General features: G+C 40.5%; 1 protein-coding gene across 6 annotated transcripts in view; it reads right to left on the reverse strand.

Moving 5' to 3' along the window:
- Nucleotides 1-17786, reverse strand: part of CLSTN2 (calsyntenin 2) — a 527602-nt gene that overhangs the window by 11675 nt on the left and 498141 nt on the right. For all 6 annotated transcript variants that reach the window (XM_075417512.1, XM_075417511.1, XM_075417510.1 and 3 more), the window contains 7 exons: nt 12512-12678; nt 8891-9039; nt 7262-7485; nt 4391-4561; nt 3617-3762; nt 2068-2191; nt 301-485 (listed from right to left, as the gene is read on the reverse strand). In XM_075417512.1, coding sequence (XP_075273627.1) covers nt 301-485; nt 2068-2191; nt 3617-3762; nt 4391-4561; nt 7262-7485; nt 8891-9039; nt 12512-12678 — 1166 coding nt within the window. The remainder of the gene's footprint in view (nt 1-300; nt 486-2067; nt 2192-3616; nt 3763-4390; nt 4562-7261; nt 7486-8890; nt 9040-12511; nt 12679-17786) is intronic.

A 17786-nucleotide genomic window follows, 5' to 3' on the forward strand; every position in this document is an offset into this window, starting at 1 on the left:
CAAAGTAGCTATATCATCTGGGGTACCTAGGGTGCAAATATGGATGGAGAGGAAGTGGTGTTGTACTTAAGCATTCTTCACCATCCTATGTAGTAATTAGAAGCTCTCAACTATACATTATCATGGATTGCAGAGCTCAAAACTGAGACAGGGTCCTGAGTGTACGTACATACAGCTGTTCTGCCAAGCCTAAACAAGCGTACTCTGAAAGAGGCTTAAAACTCGCTGCTGAGTAACCTACCAGCCCAGACAGTAACTCCTGGTAGTATCATGGTATAATACCATGCCTCAGTTATGTACCTCCATGGGGTTGACAGTAATAGTCAGAGCAGAATCATCCCAATCCATTTCATTTTCTTTACTTCCTTCGTTGTCTGCAGAGCTGTGCTGATGAGCTGTCCGAATTCGATAGACCCCCAAGGTTATGATGAAAACGAGTATGCTCACACAGAGTATGATAACCATAGTAGCCACACTTGGAACAACTGGAACAAAAGGCAGAAAAGGGCCTATATCTGTGGAACAAATAGCTGTCAAAACCCTAAATACATTGTCTGGTTTTTCCCCTCAGCACCTCTTCCTCTGGATTGCGAATTATTACAGCCATCTGCCCGGGACTACAGAAAGTGTTGACAAGTGCCATCCTAACTAAGGCAGAGCATACAAAAAATGGCGTTTACAGATACCTTATAAAGAGCATTATAAATCATAACTAAGCAGTGAGTATGCCTACCATTTTGTTCTTCAAGCCACTTTACTACAGAACACAAGTAGTCAATCCTGCAGAATCAATTAGTTTCAGGACAAATGTTTTTTGCAACATGGTTATCTTACCTGCACGTTGTCTCCTGATTACAGCTGAGGCATTAAACTCACTTGTGAGAAAAGAATATATCTCAAAGCTTGTATTTTCAAAGGTTTCAGACACTTGCACCGTGATTTCAGTCTCCAAGAAATAAAATAACACATTGTTACTCTATTTGCCTGTGTTACAACCTTCCTGGGAGACTCTTGAGGGCTCAAGGCATTTTTCCTCACTGTTCTGTTGCACTCTGAGAAGCCTCTGTCTCCATCTAGTCACAGGAAATCTCTGTAAACTATTCTTATGTTACCAGCTCTGTAATTAGGTTAGTGGAGAAGTGCTGCCACTTTCTATGTACCTTTGCTACCTAGGTACTGCAGTTCCAGCAGCTGTAGTAGCTCTGCGCCCTATTTTATCACCTTGCCCTGCCTGTAAGAATGGTAGTCTTAAATCAGAACAATGTTAAAGAAGAAATAACTAGTTCGCAATAGTTCATTTCGTAAAAATTCAATTTCATTTCAGTAAAATGTCTGTACAATTATACAGAAAAATACACAAATTTTCTAAGCATAACTGTATATGACTACTTATGACTACCTACACTTTACATCAGCTTTAATTCTTTACATATGTATTATTCCACTAAAAGGATTTCAGAATCCAGCATTTAAACAGATATCTTGGTCCTGGGTTTAACTTCATTGAAAAGGCTTCAGATTTGGGTACATATTTTTAACTCCTACAGCCCAAACATTCAGTTCCAATTCTGTATTTAATATAATGCCCCCAGCACAGGGCTAGGTGGTCCTATCTTCTCTCCAGAGAGCTCCAGACTGAGGCCTGGGCACTTCAGCAACTATATATTAAAAAACAGAAAAATACGGACATTTCTTCACTTTTGCTTAGAAAGAGGCAGCCAGAAATTAATATGCCATAGAAATACAGACGTACAAAGACCATAGGAGCATAGATATTTATCCTTCGTATCATTCGTTAATAAAAATTACATTTTCTTAACTATGTGGGTCCGAGTACATAACTTTTAATGAAGACTTTAAAAAAGGATACCAGTTTTTAATTGTAACATACCTCCTCAGAAAGAACGAACAGAATTCACTGTTACCTTCTTTCACACCTGTTCAATGAGCTCGGTGAGGTTTCACAAGCTGCAACTATAGGCTTTATTTGTTGACCAGGCTGAATCACAAGGGAAATACCAACATACCAGAATCATTATGAGCAGTCTTTGTAAAGTTGTCACATACCTGAGTTGTGAAGAGCACCTGAAGTTTCCTCTGGGTGGTGGACAGATTGGAGAAATTGTGGTTCCACTATCATGTGATTTACATGGTCCATGAAATTGGAGGTGGAGCTGTGTAAAATACTAACCTGACACAAGAGAAAAAATAAGAGATCAGACACCAAAAATTGCTCTATATTCCAAGCCTGCTGGCTCCATACATTACACCGAACTGTGAAGTTAGTCAGCAGATAGGAACATTATTATGTGGATCTTAAAGGCCAAATTCACATTCTTTATGCCAGTGAAAAAAACACAGGTTAAGATATTTCTCATTTCTAGCATTAAAAATACATTGTAACATTTCTAGCTGTAGACTGTGAAGTGGCACAGAAAAAGATTTTTCTGACTTACCTGTCTGGATAAGTAGTGACTTTTTTTTCACTATACTGATCAGCTTTTAAGTGTTCCCTGAAAGTTGGTGGGAGATTTGCCACCCCGAACATTGCCAGAGAATGTATCAAACTCATTGAGATTAAAACCAAAACAGTAAAAGAGAATTAAAAGAGGTTTCAGTTTTTCCTGTTTCTCTGCTTTCAGAGTGACTTTCTTTGAATATATCATCAGTTTCCTGTCCTACCGACAGTTATGTTGTAAGCAAAAACCCTGAAGTCATTGACAGGGCTGCAGAATGCTAATGGGAAAAGAATTTTCAACACAACATAAGCATGTAAAAACTTTCAGAACCAACTATTAAGTTTTGAGCCTGTTGCTAAGAAGGTCCTGCCCTTTCCTGTAGTTACTTGGCACCTGGGCTCTAGGCTGGATAAACTGGTTGCTCAGAATTGGCCTCAGCAGTAATTCTCAGTCCCTGACCCACTGTGCCGCACTGGACTTTGGTACAATCTAACTAGTCCTGTGGTGACTGACCGTGTCTGGGTAGTGGATCCAAAAGAATATGACAGATGAAGTCCATCCTATGCATTCGCTGCCTGTATACTGACCTTCCTCCTCAAAGAAATCTGAAATGATGTAAAGTACCAGGAGTGATCTCCACCTGATGAGCAAATTACAAAACTTATCATAAGGGAGCAGTGCTCAGAAAAACTGAACAGGTGAATGCTGCAGGAAAGAAAATGCTGTCAGGTTAAGTTAACAAAAAAAAAACCCACGTAAGGAAAATAATGAGGCTATAATGTTTTACTTTTAAGCAGGTGTATAAATATTCAGAAAGACCTGTAGGAGATTTTATGCCATGGAAAAACAACGATGATGATGACCTTAGCCTCCATTCTGTTTGAACAGGAGTAATTCTCTGTGTTGGTGGAGTTCAAGGGAAGGGTCATCTTCTGCTTACATATGCAGCAGAATAGACAGACCCACGCTGAGGAATGCCCACAGGAGAAGCCAACTTCCTATTTGCATGGAAATTAGAATTTATTCTCTATTTGATTATAGTTACCAGAAAGTGTCAGTCATTTAACCTGTTTTAAAGAAAACTCGATGCCGTTGAAGATGAGCCTAGTGCTTAGCCTCAGTGTTGGAAAAGAAAGCTTGACTAAATGATTGCTTACCTCCAAGTTAAATTCATTGCTGGTGTAACGTCCATTTAGCTCTGAGCACTTGACTCTGAACTTTCTGTCAAAGGTGGCAGAAGTGTACCAGTTACGATATCGAATCTGCCGAAGAACCTGTTCATAGTTGTGCATGCTGTCCACACCTGAAATGGTGGTAGAGCAGTAATAATGTCAAGGAGATGCTACGTAACAAATGCTCTGTGTAGTACAGGAGAGATTAAATGTTCACAGAAAATACAAAATTTGACAGAATGATCTGAAAAAAGCAGTGCATCAAATGTTCCCTGATAGAGCCTCTGGCTGACACTGAATTACGTGAGAATAGCTTTTGGAAATGAATGTAGGTCCATAATGGAGACGAACAAATACAACAACAAAGATTTAGAATAAATTACTTAGTAATTGAAAAAAATCGCCAGTGTGCTGCCAACGCTGTGCAGGAGCACCAAGGAATCACCTCATTTCCATGTTCCACTGTGATGGTCGACAAGAACCCCCAGATTTAAAGAAAGCAGAGCTGTTATTTTCCTTATCTGAAGAGTAATGGGAGGGATGCTGAGATCAAGACAAAGCTGTGCTATATTTCAGCGGACAAACACAGCGCACCCAGAGACCAAGAAGTGGCTGTGCTTTTTGGGACACTGTCTCTCCTGGAATATTCTACAGAACATTCACATATTTCTGTTTAATTTCTTTCAAATTAGTCCTTTCATTCCAATAATGCAATTGTTGGTGGGAAGAAGTAAGGGAAAGCAAAGTCTATGAACGTACCATAGATTGAATATCCTGCTGTGGAATTTGTGGCATCTAGATGTTTTCCTTGAAGCTCCACACGATCTAGTTCTAAACACTCTTGTTCAGGATCTAGTTCTGCGCCAGTGACCAAAATATCACAGAAATCCAAGTTGTGGAGCACGTCCTCTAATACCACTGGCTTACTGGCTGTGAACACATGGTGTATACCATGAAAAAAAGAAGAGAGAAACTAAGGTATGTGATCACAGAACAGCTCTGTCATTTTAGGTGCTTTGTATCAGGGCTTTCAATTTACGTAAAGATGACTGAATTGGTTTTTGTCAATATTAAATACAGCATCCTTGAGGCAAATCGGAAGAGAAGTGTCTCGCCTGTTCAAGTGCTATGATGATGAAGGCCTACAAATACCTAGTGAGAGAGAGAGAAAATGTATTGCTCTGTAATAAATGGCATTCAAGAACAGTGCTGGAAGTAGAAAACTGAAATGTGATTCTGGAAATAAATTCATGTTAACAATTCTGTTTTTCAATACTGTATTGATACCAGGTTGGTATCATACATCCATTCTTTTCTCAAGGAAAACAAAACTGGAAAAATACCTGTCAAATATATCTATGCTTGGATGATTCTCTCGGTTACTCTATGGCCCATAAAGAGTGTGCACTACAAAGAACATGGCCATCTATCCAAGAATACAGTATTATCATAAAAGGCAAGACCTTGTGTTGTGTGACTTGGAGAAGATGAGTTGCAAACCGACTATCCTTCAGTACATGTGACTAAAAACAATAATTCTGTCACTGGAAGAAGAGTAGCATATCGATGTAGTATTTTAATTCTCTCGTTAGCTTTGCCAGGCAGTCTGCCACAACTGCTTAACCAGCTCCCTGAGGGTACCGCAGACACAGAGACGGCAGTCTTGGAACTTGGTGCCCATTTTGCAAATTTTATACTAGAGGGTGTGTGGGGAAGGCAGGCACAGACAGAAAGGTCTTGTGCCCTAGATTTCCAGCTCCTGCCACAGTGAATTTGGGTATCTGAACTCTAAGTACAGCTCTAGCTTATCCAAAAACGCAGATCCAACTCAAATTTAGAGGTTAGGCAAATCTGAATATAGTCCAGGCTGATGAGTTGGACTATTTCACAGGAAGCTACGAGAGACAGGCAAGAGCTGGGCTGCAGCACGAGGGTGAAACCCGAGCTGGTCAGCTTTGCTGCTCTGGCTGTCAGCAGGCAAATAGGAGGGGCAGGGGCAGCAATTTTGGCTGCTGGTGGTGTCCAAGGATTTCTCTACTGAGGCAGGACAAGCAGCAACACATCAGCATTCCGGGGCCCCTCTGCAGGTAAACAGGGCCTCAGAGCCATCGCCGCGCTGCTGCTCGTGGCAACTGCCTGATCTGCTTTTGATGAGACACAGAGCTAACTGGTCCTGCGACCAGGTGACTAAGTCAGCCTCCTCAGCCTTGCCATGTGCTTCTCTGCTACAGTCATGATGATAAGGTTATGCAAATTCCCAGTAAGTGGGAAAAGCAGCTATAGGTAGATATGGGTCAAGATTTATGGCTGTCTTTGCCTTTGTCAGATAATATCTGGCCTGAGAGAAACAGTGATTCAAGCTTATAATGCAGGAATTGAGACTTAGAATGCAGTAATCTTTTGCAAAACACAGTTATTCACAGAGCCAGTTATTACGTATGCATTTTAACCACTCTTAGTGGAAATAAGAAATGGCACATTAGGAGGTGCCTGACTTTCAAGGAATTAAACAGTAGTTTAAGAAATGCTACTATGTTCCTTCTCAAGGCAAAACTCAGGCTTTTTACGCTGCAGGGTGCTGTAACAGTAATTATGTCAATAACTATATCGGGAAAAACTGGGATAGACGAAATTTGTGAACTAAACTGGAGGGCAGTAGCTCCTAATTCACTGAACTGTTTTGAAGATACCATAACATTTAGGGACCTGGAGCATCATACATGCATTGTGTCTTAAGTGATGGATAATGATCACTCTTTTCTATGCAAGAATTCATTTTTTTAAACACTGTGATTGTATGCAGCTGATATTATGATATGATACACTTTCCAGCCTTCAGAGGACAGATGCAGTTTCAGGCAAGTGATAAGCAGCATTATTACAGAGCATGGCTTCAGGGAATCCGTGCCCCTATACCTGCACATCATTAGCGATTTATCTTTTCAAGAGATGTACATCTAGTTGCTGCTTTTTCTGGTTCAACAAATATTGTTTAGAATAGATTCCTCAGATTACTAGGCTTTTCATTTACCTTGTATGTGAGCATCCAAAAGGAATATTCCTTTATAGACAATCACCTGAAAGCTTGAACATTCACCTAGTGTCGAATAATAATACACACATTGCTCAGGATCAAAATAAACTGTCATCATTGAAAAAAATCCTTGCAAATTATTATATTTACATTATATGGGGGGAAACTGAAGCACAAGATTACTTTCTCAAGTATCACCCACAAGTCAGTAGCAGAGCTGGGAACATAAGAATAGACTAAAACTCCAACTATTAGTCAATTACTGCTTTCCACTTCATCAATACAATTAAGAAAATTCTGTTACAAGTAGAGAGATTCTAATGAAAATATGTTACTCGATGGAATATGTAAAGAGGAACTGAAAGGAATTATTCCGAAGCAGGCAAGACACTAAATGAAAAAGCTGCTTTTTTGAGGCCCATACTGATCTATCACTACCTTTTTCAATGCATTTAACTGAATGTCTTCAGTACAGCATTACTGCTGCTTAACATTGCATAATCTGGGTGAAGTGACTTTCTTTGCACTATCCTTTAAAAAAATGTGAGGGGTCATGTTACAGAGTAAGTAATAAAATCTAAAAGAAATCCACAAACCTCTGTCATGCTCTTCTAAGTCCACTGGATGCTCCATTTTAGTGACTGTGCTGACAATCCTGATGTCAGGTAACAAAATAACACCTTTTTCACTTTCAAATTCTGCAGCTGGTCTAGCAAAGTGATCCATCCCACTTACTGTAATCTTGGGCTCATTGGCCTGAAACACCATTACATATGCATCTATATCTGGGATACTAATGCAGACATCTTCACCAAAACATCTGAAAAACATATTCATTAACCGCATGTAACACACTGCACGTCAGAGGTGTGTGGCACTTGTACTGCCCAAAATCCACCTGATGGCTCTCATCCTTTTGTATTGGCTCAGATCACTATTCCATACTTTGACACTGCCACACTTAAGGACATGCATCTGTACCACCGTGCACATAGGCCAGCAGTGACAGTAACAGTTCTGTCCTCTCATCCCCTCACACATTCACAACTACTGAAATTATGTAAGGTCAGCTTAGCAAACAGATTCATGGTAAGCTTAGTCTTTAGTAAGGCCACTATGAGAGCACAGAGTATTCTGATGTTTAACTGACATTTAACAAGGTAGTGAATGGTTAAAAAAAATAATGTTAGTAAACCTAACATTAAATTCTCAAAGTGATATCTAATGAACTTAATACAGTTATCTTGTCATGTGTGAATAAAAGGGCCTAATTATCCATTTAAATTTGACCCATCGTGAACTCGTGCTGGCATCCCCCAGTATTTACTGGGGACGAAAGGGGCCTATATTAGCACTTTCATCTCAATCAGCACTGTGCTGTTGAAGTGAATCTCCTGACAAAGTCTACCTTACTTTGTACTGGCACAAGACTTGGGCCAGCCTTGGGAGTGTGCAAACTGAACTGCTTCCAGTGAAGCTCTATCAGAAGATGTTCTCCAAACACCTAGTGTAGTCAGCCCACAGGACTAGACTAAGCCTAGTACCTGGGAAGAACTGTACGCACAGCAGATCAGAGTTCGTAGAACTGACGTTTATTTTCACTCTCAGGATCTGCTTTCACTGTAGTGTACAACTTGCTGTAACAGAGACGTACCCCAAGGGAGGGAGCTCAGGAGTGGCAGACAGCTCTCTGATTATGTAGAACTGTAAATGTTATTGTGCAGGTTCTGTCACTACTGCTGCATAAAAATGGAAGGACAGGGATTTCTGTTAAACACCCAACACCAGTACATCAGTGACGACAGCCATATAAGGATACAGACAGGCAAAGACTATTTCAAGCATAGCTAGAAATACTGTTCTTGCAGGTATGTTGCCTGTTAGATGGAATAGGCCTGCTTTAAAAAGTTATGATGAAACTATAACTTCTTAAAATGAACAGTAAAATAAGAACGCAATAAATGCAAGTCCAGCCCAGACTGTGTGCTCCAAGCTATAAACAGAATGCAAGTAAACTACAGTAACAAGAAAAGTTTCTTAAAAGGACAGTAGCAAAACTACAACATAAATCAGCATGGAAGTAAATGAAATTCATCCTTTATGCTTCATAACATAAAAGTATGATTTACCGATGTAATTTAGCCAAAATCCTTCTTTTTACATGTCCAAAGAAAAAAGTAATTCATAAAAATACTCCTAATCAGTTAAGCTGAAGTATAACTTACTGGACTTCAGATGAGACTTTGAGACGTCGTACACCTGCTGTAGGAAACTGTCTAGAGTTGATGTATGAGACCTTTCGGAGAGCTTGATTTATATTCTCAGTGTCTTCTCCTTCCATGACAAGGACTGACTGGGAGGGATTGAAGTGATACTAGGGGAAATGCATATAATTAGTATTTAAGGTACCAGGTACAGAGTACAAAATAAGACATTTTTTTTAAGGAATGTTACACAGACATAAGTTTAAAATCTAATGATTTAAGATGATTTAAAATCTAATGATTTAATTCTTAGCAGCTATTGTTTGAAGCCACATGTTGTTCCCTAAAACATGTGCTCGTATCAGTCATCTATTTCATATCTGAATATCTACTCATGAATAATTTTACAGTAAACTAATCCCAATTTGCTGTACTTTGCCCAGCCGTATCAACTTTGCTGACACTATTTCTGTAGCTGTAGAGTTCAAAACCTTAACTTAACTGCAATCATCATCATTACTATGCAATTTTTTTAAGTTAAAGGCATCCCCCATATAAAAATACTGGCTTAAACCAGAGCAACACGCAGAAGCATATTTTTCCTGCTTTCTGTTTGGTTTTACCCTGGGCTATCTTTCTGAGACTTATTCCAACATGAATGAACAAAACAATTGTAACATTTCCTTCCTACACCTTTGTTAACATCAGACCCAATAAAGGGGAGTCTCCTGCCTCTGTCTCATGATCAATAAGCGTGTCATGATTTAAGATGGAGCTGCTACTTGCACAAAGCCAGCTGTTCATTTGCGACAACAAACCCTGCAAACTCAACGGCTGCTCTTGTAGCCCTGATCTCTCTCTAGTCCATTGCACTGGACATGAAACAGTCTTGCTGACCAAGAAACTTTGCTACTATATCCACATAGCAAATTTTATCTTCATATTTCATCCTCCTTCCAATTTTTTTGTCTGTTAATTGGGTCAGCAAACCATCTGCATTGCAGAGAAAACCAGATTAACCCCCTTGATCTTGTACCCTACTGTTATCAGCACAAAACACAAAGAAGTGCACCCTTCTCTCACATGCAGTCCCTTCCCAAAGCTGGATATTGATTATACAAACATGTTCTGTTATGCAGAGACAATGGTTGTCTGCACTTCCTTACAATGAAAAAGGTTAAAAAGCAAAAGAGCAAATGGACTGTGAAGAACAGAACAAAGCAGATTTCTCTGTTGAACAGAACATGGAGGACTGTGTTTAAAGCTTGTGGAGGAAGGTCATAACACACTGAAGGGTATTTTTTGACAAAGAGGAGGACTAACGCGAGTCACAGCCTGCATATGCATGCTGCTTCTTCCTTTCTGTAAGCTAGCAGTAGTAGAGAATAAAATTAGGAAAAGGTAGCTAGTTAACTTAATAGCTCGGCTGCCAGAACAGCTGGAATGCTGCCAAAAGGACTGGAGAAAGCCCTAGTCTGAGCCATTTTTGTCTTTCTCATTATAAAAGACTAAAAATAGTGATATTTTGAACAGTGTTTCTGAGAGCTGTTACAGGTGTCTGAAGACTGGGCTGCAGACAAAAAATAGTCCACTGCTGTGTCAGAAACTGTATTACAGCTGCATTGCTCTTTCTTAGGTGGCTGAAGGGTGAAGCTTCGTAACCCCTTTCTCCCTGCAGAAACACCTTCCAGCATCAGTTCGCCAATACTGAATCTGCTGAGAGCCATGTAAATAGCCACACAGAACTTACCATCTGTGCAACCGTCACACATGCTTGTCTGAGATGGGGTATGGTTTTTTTTGATACCAGAAACCCCTTCTCTTTATTAATCTTCTGTCCAAGGTCAGGTGCCAACTGCTGTGCTTTCATCTGAGCTCCTCTCTGTCAGCCTCAATAAGAAACCCTACCACACTCTAACTGCTCCTTTCATTTTCACCTCTTGCTGTTACACTGACTGCTGAGCTGGCTGAGGATGTAAAAATTAAAGCATTAATTTAAAAAAAACCCACTGTACCTCACCTGTATTTTGGAAAATGAAAATGTTTTGAAATTTGGTGAAAGAAAAGGAGGGAAACAATCCCTCGTCTTTATTTTTTCCCACTGCACTGCTAGTACAGCAAGAAAGCCAAGCAGCGAGCAGTGTAACAGGGTTTTCTTCCGAGCTATGAAACAACAGAATGCTGAAATATTGTCAAATTTCAGGGTGTTACAATCGGGAAGAAATTACTACGCTTTTAAGCACCACGGACCAAGCATACACTGCTTTAATTCATGTAAAATCCCAGCAAAGAACTTAGGGGTAGGCATGCACACTTGCATTCCAGAAAATCCCTACCTGCTCTTTCTATCCATTGTCTTTTAAAAATAGCTTTTGCTCATGTGTCATTTTGCTGGGAGAGGTAATGGTGTGAAATTCTTAATGATGTCCTTGGTATGATGAAAAGAAAAATCTTTGGGGCGTTTTGCTCGTATGTAAAAGCTAGAGCTAAAAAAAACTCCTCCTTACCTTTGCACTTTCGATTTTCATTTTTACCCTTGTTTTCAGAAAACACATCAGTTATACTACACCACTGCAACTTGTTATCTAGACAAGCAACTGAGTGTACTTCATGAGGTCTTGTACAATGAAAAGGTATAGCTAATAAAATGAGTACACGGCACTTCCACTGCATGCTCTAGATTGAGTGTTACTGCACCATCCCCCTTCCCCACTGAAAAACAACACACTAAAAATCCACCTGTGCAGTTTCACAGCATGCATAGTCTGCAGCCAAAGCATCTGCCCAGTTTGAACTTGAAGCTCAGCTCCTTTGGAAGATGGTATTGTGATCTGTGTGCTAGGAAATAGCTGAACAGGGTGTTAACACATGAGACAGAAGAACACCTGTCATCTAATAATGGTATCAGTAAAGGGAAACTGCTACAATGCATCTCGTGTAAGCACTGCAGAAGTTACAGTCAGGATCCTACATACGTATCCAGAACAACAGAATTTGTCTTAATGAATGCGAAGCAATCTGGCCACTATGTCAACTGAAAGAGGATTTTCCTCTGTCTGTTGCTCTCCGATCTTAGCAAAAATGTTGCAGAATCACTAAAGATAGTCATATGCATAACGAAGATGGATAATGATCTTAAACAGAAATGTAAAATTTGAATTTCCTGACTTCAGATTTTTTAATTATTGTCCAATTTTCACGTCCCATAACATTTTCCTCTCGGAACACGCTTTGAATTTTTCAGTGCTATTGCACTGGGAGCTGCCTCTAGATGAAAGATACTCCACTTACGTCTTCCAAAGTTTTAAAGCTACTTGAGATCAAAATTCAATACTTCTTTGAAATCTTGTCTATTTCTGTAAAACTACCAAAACAAGCATGAGAACATGACCTGCCAATTTTTATGGACTCTGAAATATCCGCAGCGCCTTACTTTCAGAGCATCTAGCTTTGCAGTAATGGAAGCATTTTTCTTTGCAGTGTCACAGCTTTTCTACTGTTCCGCTTTTTCTTTGCATGACTTTATGGGAAATTACATTGCTTCTGGGAGTACATTTGTACTGTGTGTACTCTACCTTGGATACTCCACTTCATAAATCAGCTCTAAATTTTTATCAGCGATGATGTCAGTTCATCCCTCACCTTTATTCCTTGGCCAAGACTTTCAAGAGAATTAATATCCAGACCTTCCTTGCAGGCCTGCAAACAGGAAATCACTTTCTGACTCTCAATTTTGCCTGGCCGAATAGTAAGACTGGCCAGGCTGCCATGGAAATACTGAGCAAATCTGGGCTTGGCAACTTCACCTCCTGCAAGGAAGAGAATATAACGTGATTACTAGATACCAATATACCAGCCATACATCTAATAATTCACTTTATGTTTTAACACATTTAAAGAGTTTATATCCATTTTTAGCCAAGTATCTAAGATCCAATTTCTTGTGATAAGTGGAATTGCTTTGTGGGTTGCTGGGTGGTACCTAGTAGCAGCCTGTCTTTAAGATTCTTGTCACTGTTTTTGCAGTATTGTATTCAAGTGTTTATAAAGCTGTGATAACACACTCTGAGATAAAACATGGCTTCCCAAACTTGTGTCCAAGGAGGCACAGTGTTTTTAAAAATTAATTGATGAGATTATTGAAGTGATCAAACACAAATTTAAAAAAACATTTAATGTCCAACGTTTACTTATACATAAACTGTATTTGCAAGTTTTCTATTATAAGATCACTTACACAGCCTTTGCCTTTCTCCTCCAAAGAACATACTACCTGAAGTTCTTAGATGTGCTAAGAGTCTCGGCTCTGTGTAAGCAAACTGCCACACTCCCTGCAAACAGTTGTCTCTAAGGATATGGTGCAAATTCACAGCAGTGAACGCGGGCCAATGCACAGCACTATGCTGAAGGGCTTACAGTGTTTCCCTTCACTGGAGCAGCTCGTCTGGTGCCAGACCAAGTCTCGTCACTACATGCCGCGTTAGGCCCTCTGGCTGTGCTCTGTTCAGTTTCAGTCTACGCAGCTTCAAAAGCAAGACTGATCTTCGGGAATTGTCAATAAAATGTGATTACATACTGTCTGCACCAGTGAGCAGAGCTTCTAAATTACTCTTGGGATATTTAGTGATTTACTCATCCTTCTGAAGGAGAATTTTAGAGCTTGTCTTTCCTCCAAGTGTTAGCTGTATCAGTGCATGTGAATTACTGCCTATCTTGAGCCTGAGAAGACTCAGAGAGCCACGCAGCAGTGAAGCCATACAGACTAATTGAATTAGCAGCTGAAAAGCTGTTGTAATTGGTAGATAACTCATCTCTACAGTGTTTGTAGCTTTAGCATCAAACAACCTGTTTCTGCCAGGCAAGGCAGCTCAAGCGTGAACTTTAACTTGGAGATTTTTGTGTAGATTGGGGTTAGGATAGGGATGAAGTGGTGAATTTTCTTTAGGCTGATGTTGCTACCTAAAAGCCCCCAAAACATCACTTCTAGTCTGTACAATATGAGCACTATGAAGATGACCTGAGTTATACGGGGAAGAAAACACACACTGGTGCACTGAGAAAAGAAGGTGTCTAAGCAAACTTTCTTCATGGAAGCAGACAGTTTTGTTCTTCTTCGTTAACACTGCAGCACAAACTGCCTCTCTTTTTGCCTGCCCCAAAGAAAGATCCTCAAAGAGAGATTATTCTTCTCCATTCTTTCATTCATTTGTCCATTATACAGAAAACTTCCTCTGGGCAAAATTTTTTTGAAGTTTCATAAAAACTTTCATGTATGCAAGAGCTCCGGTGTGGAATTCATTTGTACTGTAATTTTGGCCTGATACCTACTAAGACAGTTATTTAGTAAATAGTGCATTACAGGAAAATTGGCTTTTCAGCAAAAATGCTTTCTTATTTATTTGTTTACACCGCATTTAAAAGTACACGTTGCCACTAATACAGCAGCAAGGTAAGCAAAATTAAAAAAAAAAAAAAAGCAAACCTCTCCGTAAAAAGGAAACAAAGGCAGAAAACCAGGTACTTACAGAAGAAGAAGGGACTCTCATTGTGCTTTGAGGCTTCAAATTCTCATATCCCTAACAGAATTCTGAAGACAGAAGTGCTAACAGAGTAAATTACATTTCTTTTTGTTCTTAATTTTTCGCTTTGCCCTCTAAATACACTCTTCCTGCTCCCCACCAGTTCTTAAGCTACCCCACAGTCATAATGACTTACTTTTTGCTGTGAGCAGATCAGAATTGGAGAGGCAGGAAAAAGGAATGTTACTTCCTCTGGTTCATTTCATTGTCTGAGTCCTCAGTTCAGCTGGGATAGAGCTTATTTTCCACAGCAGCTGTTGGGCTGACCCAAGCAGCCAGTCAAATGGGATATTCTGTACCATGTGATGTCATGCTCAGTATTTAAGTCGGAGCTTGCTAAAGAATAGGCTTTTTGCTACTCAGGAGCAAGCTGAGTATTGGGCAGTAAGAACATTGCATGTTGTATATGCTTTTTATCAGTATTATTGATTGTTGTTTTCTTCTCCCTTTGCTGTTCTGTTAAACTGTTCTCATCCCAACCCATGAGTTTTTGCCTTTTTCCTTCTGATTCTCCTCCCCATCCCACCAGGAAGGGGGAAGGAGCGAGAGAGTCATAGCGTGGTTCTTTGTCGCAAACTGAGGCAAAACCAAACCAATTGTTTTTGAAATAATTTGACTTTGATACTGAGGACTCTAAACTATAAAATGGTTTAGTAAAGACAGAAAAAAAGGTCTCGTTCTTTCTGAAGGAAGAGGTTAGAGCTCATGCTCCTGTTCTGCTAGTGCTTTGATAAAAAGGAAAGGAAATGGTGCGAGCAAACCAGAACTAGAAACTCCTGATATCCTCTTAATGAGGACTCCCCTGAATGGCTTATGACACCAAAATCACTGCATATTTTTACTGAAATAAATTGTAGGTGGTTGTAAAGCAGCTTTCTAATGCTTTGAAAATGTAAAGGTTTAGACTATTCTTACTGGTCAAAATGTATTATGTTAAGCAGACTCACTTAGCAGTTGCACTGAAAATATTTATAGAGTCAAATTATGTGTTTGATCCACTTTTTCTTTAAATATATGGATTTTGAAAATTTACAATTTGATGGACTGCAATAGAGTGCTGAATCTTACTAACAAAATGACTTTCAATACTAGTAATTTAAAATACTTTGAGGTAATCAAAGCAAACTTACCAAAAGAAGTATCTTGAAATCTCTTTTCATATAGGCATTAAAAGTTCACCTTTTTGCCTGACACATGATAGTTTATCAGAATCTGTAGCACACTATCTTAGCTAGATCTTGACATTTTCAACAGATGGAAAATTTGTTGCTAGTTTTCACGAGCTCCAATTCTCACACTATTAAAATAGCAATGACATAATCTTGCAGTAAATATTGACAGCAGCAATAGGTAAAATCTGATAGCTTTCTACGATGACATGACTGGCTGGGTAGACGAAGGGAGAGCCGTGGATGTTGTCTACCTTGACTTCAGCAAGGCTTTTGACACAGTCTCCCATGATATCCTCCTAGGGAAGCTGAGGAAGTGTGGGCTGGATGAGTGGTCGGTGAAGTGGATAGAGAACTGGCTGAATGGCAGAACTCAGAGGGTTGTCATCAGCGGCGCTGAGTCTAGTTGGAGGCTGGTAACTAGTGGTGTCCCCCAGGGGTCAGTACTGGGCCCAGTCTTGTTTAACTTCTTCATCAACGACCTGGATGAAGAGTTAGAATGTACCCTCAGCAAGTTTGCTGACGACACAAAACTGGGAGGTGTGGTAGATACACCAGAAGGCTGTGCTGCCATTCAGCGTGACCTGGATAGGCTGGAAAGCTGGGCAGAGAGGAACCTGATGAGGTTCAACAAGGGCAAGTGCAGGGTCCTGCACCTGGGGAGGAACAACCTCATGCACCAGTACAGGCTTGGGGTGGACCTGCTGGAGAGCAGCTCTGCGGAGAGGGACCTGGGTGTCCTGGTGGACGACAGGTTAACCATGAGCCAGCAGTGTGCCCTGGCTGCCAAGAAAGCCAATGGGATCCTGGGGTGCATCAAGAAGAGTGTGGCTAGCAGGACAAGGGAGGTTCTCCTTCCCCTCTACACTGCCCTGGTGAGGCCTCATCTAGAGTACTGTGTCCAGTTCTGGGCTCCCCAGTTCAAGAAAGATGAAGAGCTACTGGAGAGAGTCCAGTGGAGGGCTACGAGGATGGTGAGGGGACTGGAGCATCTCCCCTACGAGGAGAGGTTGAGGGAACTGGGCTTGTTCAGCCTGAAGAAGAGAAGGCTGCGAGGGGACCTTATAAATGCCTACAAATATCTGCAGGGTGGGTGTCAGGAGGATGGGGACAAGCTCTTTTCAGTGGTGCCCAATGACAGGACAAGGGGCAATGGGCACAAACTGAGGCACAGGAAGTTCCGTCTGAACATGAGGAGGAACTTCTTCCCTCTGAGGGTGACGGAGCACTGGAACAGGCTGCCCAGGGAGGTTGTGGAGTCTCCTTCTCTGGAGATATTCAAGACCCGCCTGGACGGGGTCCTGTGCGGCCTGCTGTAGGTGACCCTGCTTCGGCAGGGGGGTTGGACTAGATGACCCACAGAGGTCCCTTCCAACCCCTACTATTCTGTGATTCTGTGATTCTGATTCAGCACTTTAAATCAGATGTCTCACCAAAAAAGAAGAAAAATCTTATCCTGAATGGTTATTCATTAAGCAATCAAATTATTCAAGGCAAAGCTTGTAAACACTTGTAACTTTGTTTAACAGCTTAAATACTAAATACAGACTGTGGTCTAAATTTGTTGTGAGCCTACATGAGAAGTTTCACCTTAACTGTTTCTCTTAACAATTTGAGGTAAAAAGACAAAAATGCAAAGGAAACAAGATTATTCTTATTGTGTTCAGCTGCCTTAGAGGCATGAAATCCACACAGGCAGCACCGTGGCAAAACTGGCATAGCTTTTGCTTATACAGTGCATGACACATGGATAAAATTACTACTCCACAGTGCTCAGAACTTGGCACCTGCATGATGATTAACGTGAGATTCAGGCGAGGGCTGAGGGGAGTGGATTCCCACCAATACTGAGACTTTTAGAAAAAAAGAAAACCAAACCCTACAGGTTGCTATTGGGAGAATGGTAAAACACACTGTATGAATGAAAGAAGTTACGGGCAGAAGTAATACAAATAATCCACAAAAATATTTATGTAGACCTGTGCAAAAGAACCTAGAAATAAACATGAAGTAGGGGATTAAACTAAAATTTCTTTAGCATGACTATTGAGAAGTGCTGATGTTTTGGAAGGCGCACAGTCCCTATGGCATTTGCTCATGTCTGGAAAGAACTGAATATACTGCATTCACAAATTACATCCGAATTTGTTAACTCTGGCACTTTGACAT

This window comes from Opisthocomus hoazin, chromosome 4 (assembly GCF_030867145.1).
Source record: "Opisthocomus hoazin isolate bOpiHoa1 chromosome 4, bOpiHoa1.hap1, whole genome shotgun sequence".
Classification (NCBI taxonomy): domain Eukaryota; kingdom Metazoa; phylum Chordata; class Aves; order Opisthocomiformes; family Opisthocomidae; genus Opisthocomus; species Opisthocomus hoazin.